The sequence below is a fragment of the Triticum urartu genome, chromosome 2 (genome assembly GCF_003073215.2).
Source record: "Triticum urartu cultivar G1812 chromosome 2, Tu2.1, whole genome shotgun sequence".
Classification (NCBI taxonomy): Eukaryota; Viridiplantae; Streptophyta; class Magnoliopsida; order Poales; family Poaceae; genus Triticum; species Triticum urartu.
In genome coordinates this window covers 731,664,967-731,668,971 of record NC_053023.1, presented here as the reverse complement: position 1 = coordinate 731,668,971, position 4,005 = coordinate 731,664,967, and the positions used below count along the sequence as shown (strand labels likewise).

Sequence of the window (4,005 nt, the reverse complement as noted above, 5' to 3'; positions counted from 1 at the left end):
AAACGTTCGCTGGGAGACCCAAACCCCCGTCCCGTATCCGGGAAACGGCGGCGAGGCGTGGGGGAGACGATCCCCGAGACCCCGTACCGTACCGCGCGCACCAAACGCCGTGCCCATGTAAATACCACACCGCAACGCAGTTCGCAGCTCGCTCGCGCACCGCACCGCACCCACCCACAGCACCGCGTCCCGATGCCCCAGCCCGCCAGCCCAGCCTGCTAGTAGCTCTGTAGCTCGCCATGTCGGCGTCGTCGGACCCCTCGCCGTCCTCCTCGGCGGCCGCGGCGGCGTCGGCGTCCCCGCTCGCCGCCTACCACGCGCACCCGCACCACCCCCACCACCACCTGCACCTCTCCACGCCGCCGCCGCACGCGTACCCGCCCGCGGCGCCGCCCCCCTCCCCGGCGTCCGCGCCCAGGGACTACCGCAAGGGCAACTGGACGATGCACGAGACGCTCATCCTCATCACCGCCAAGCGCCTCGACGACGACCGCCGGGCCGGTGGGGGCGCGGGCGGCGTGGCCATGGCGGGGCCGTCCTCGCCGCCCACGCCACGCTCCGCCGAGCAGCGCTGGAAGTGGGTCGAGAACTACTGCTGGATCAACGGCTGCCTCCGCAGCCAGAACCAGTGCAACGACAAGTGGGACAACCTCCTCCGCGACTACAAGAAGGTCCGCGACTACGAGGCCCGCCGCGCCTCCATCGCCGCCACCCCTCCCGTGGACGGCGCCCCGGCACAGCCGCCGACGCCGCTCCCGTCCTACTGGACCATGGAACGGCACGACCGCAAGGAGCGCAACCTGCCAACCAACCTCGCCCCGGAGGTCTACGACGCGCTCCTCGACGTGCTCTCCCGCCGCGCCGCGCGCCGGGGCGGCGCCGCGATCGCGCCCGCGGCTCCAGCCCCGCTCGCCCTGCCGCCCCCTCCTCCACCACCACCACCGCCACCCTCCCCGCCGAAGCCTCTCCTCAACCAGCAGCAGCAGCAGCAGCAGAAGCATCATCGTCTTCACCCTCAGCCTCCGCCACTGCTGCAGCTCCCGGCGCCCGCGCCACAGCCGTCGGTGCCGTCGGCGACGTCCGTTTCCGGTAATGCCCGGCGCGCGCCCGTTCCTACTTAACCCAAGCATCCGTTACCAGCTTAATCTATCCATGCATTTGTTTACTGTTCTTCAACTGACACGCGGACCCGCGCGTTATGATTGGGCTGGCAGATACTTAATCTAGGAGTACTTGCATTGAGGGCTGGCGTAATTATTTACCTCATGCGTTGCGCCGGGGCGTCACGTGATCGCTTTTTAACCTTTTTACTGTGGGTTATTCCCCCTTGCTCCCGGCCGGCGCACCGTGGTAGCGGTAATAATAATGTGGGTCGCCGTGCCTGCTGGAGTAAAGCTGCATGCAGTCCACGCACGGCAGTAAAGTTGGCCCAGAATCCAGCTATTTTCAGGGGTTTAGCTTCAAGAAATATTACTAGTACTTTGACACGTAACAGTAGAGTACAGGAGTGGTATTGTATTGTATTGCTCGGTGCCTCTGGCATCTACCAGACTACCACTATAGCTATAGTTAGATAGGCCTGAGATGATGCTGCTGCTGCTAGTGTATCATCTTTGCATGCAAACACTTTAAAAAGCCTGGGAGAAATCCATTCGGCGAAAGCCTGAAGCCTCGGAGCAACTGACGAGCTCGCAAGCATGCGAGAAAGAAAGCACCTTTCCCGCCTTCCGTTTCCAATCTCCTCTTCTCGTCTCCACTTTTGTTCTTGGCTGCTTCTTTTGTTCTTTGTTTGCCTAGTGTTAATCCGGTTTGAAGTGTGGTGCTAATGTCTACTTACAAGTTACAATGATGCTAAGCTAACAGAGTGATCATGATCTTTTTGGTTTAACAAGTTTTGTTGTGTGTACGCAATGCGCTACGCAGCCGAGGAGGAGATGACGGGGTCGTCGGAGAGCGGGTCGGACGGCCTGGGCCTGGGCGGGATGTCGGGAGGCGTCGGCGGGAACGGCGACGAGCCGGAGGCGAAGCGGCGGCGGAGGGCGGAGCGGCTGGGGTCGAGCGTGGTGCGGAGCGCGACGGTGCTGGCGCGCACGCTGGTGGCGTGCGAGGACCGGCGGGAGCGGCGGCACCGGGAGGTGCTGGAGCTGGAGGAGCGTCGGCTGCGGCTGGAGGCGGAGCGCAACGAGGTGCGGCGGCAGGGCTTCGCGGGCCTCGTGGCCGCCGTCAACGGCCTCTCCGGCGCCATCCACGCCCTCGTCGCCGACCACCACGGCCGCAGCGGCGACTCCTCCAAATGATCCCCCGCCCTCCATGCCGCCATCATCAACCAGTCGTTACTTTTTGCACCATGAAGCCTGCGGAGCAAGCGAGCAAACGCATGCAAGATATCACAGCGTCGGCATCAAGATTTGGAACGGGGTCGATGGATTCTTCGGGTCAAGGGACCGGGATGTAATTAAGGGCTATTGTTGGGAGGCTGGGCCGTGATTGAGTCGTAGTGATGACTTAGCTAGAATTTCATTTGGTCCGTAATGGTATATTATGATGGAGCCAAGCCGTAGCAAATGCATGCCCATGTCGCTGTGCAGTGGTCGTGATGTTGGCGTTGCTGGGTTTTGTTCGGGTCTGTCGGTCGTGGACCGTGATGATTAGCAGCCTAGCAAGGTCGCTGCATGCTGTCACGTGATCGCCGGCAGTAGGGCCTACATGCACCTCTCTCTCTATCTGTGTAGATCAAGTGCGATAGCTTTAGGACGGAATGCCGCTTTTGCCCTCGTGTTGCATGCATGCATGCAAGCATCATGCCTGCATGTCACCTACGGTACCTACTTGCGGCGTTGTATTGGATCGGGTCGTACTACGTACATGTATGATTGTTCAACGACGAGTGCACTCAATGCAATCACCTGCCCAGCTACGCCCTTCTCCGATCATGCAAAAAAAAAAAGCTAGGCCCTTCTCCCGTGGACTTGACTGGCGTACCTAACGTGCCGTAAGTACACGTATCTTATGGCCACGCTCCGCTGTCGTCGTTCGTCGATCTCTCTCCAAGTACTCGCGACAATGTGTCCACTCGCCTTTCCCCGTAAAGGCAGCTTGTACTAAAATTAGTACTCATATATCTTGTGAATTAAGTGATCCTGCAACATATATCTTGTGAATTAAGTGATTTTTGGCACACCTATACATTTCAAAAGAGGAAGACAACCACAACCTATAATATGCTTACACATCGGCCACTCTATCTAACTGATAAAACTCAATGATACCCTGCGCATTGCTACAGAAATTGTAACAAGAAGACCGGATTTAATAGACAAATGCAATGTAAATAATCTAAAAATACATGTTAACCATGTTGTCTCTCAGCTAAAGTAGAAACCATTTCATGAGATTCAACAATGCACAACTATCTTATTTTTGACTAAACGCAAAACATGTATGTCTCATGTCTAGCCAATGCTCTGTGTTTCACAAACAAATTATTTCATGTATACAGAGTTTATCTGTGAAGGCTTATGATCACACCCGTAGCTCAGAGATGATGACATCATGCAAACAGCCTTGAATGTATTGTGTTCATGGGAGTACATGCAATAATAATCACATCAGACACATAGCATTGTAAGAACATACTCCTTTCATCCCAAAATAAGCGACTCAACTTTGTACTAACTTTATACCATATCAAACCGAAAGAAGACACATGCAACAGCCAAAGGAACAACACACATACCCAAGGGATATGCATGATAAATAATGTAAATACGGAATGATATGCTAATGGCACACAATGGAAGAAGTACATAAAACAACAACTACGTCCTAAATGACATTCCATACAATCATTATCATAAGTAGGACCACCGAGTTTATTCTATTCACACGACAGAGCCATTTGGTAGCAGTCGTGGCAACACCCACGACTGATCAAGCTAATCCTCTATAAGATCCCATGAGTCATGACCTTGTAATGAAAATCCTGCAACACAAACCCATTCAAAT

At 55.6% G+C, this 4,005-nt stretch overlaps 1 protein-coding gene across 1 annotated transcript; it reads left to right on the top strand.

Annotated features, from left to right (window-relative positions):
- LOC125534473 (trihelix transcription factor ASR3-like) lies at positions 1–2,565 on the top strand. The gene is made up of 2 exons (XM_048697688.1): positions 1–1,089; positions 1,924–2,565. Exons 1-2 carry the CDS (start codon positions 240–242, stop codon positions 2,295–2,297), a joined length of 1,224 nt encoding a protein of 407 aa, XP_048553645.1. The 5' UTR covers positions 1–239; the 3' UTR covers positions 2,298–2,565.
- Positions 2,566–4,005: the final 1,440 nt, after the last annotated feature.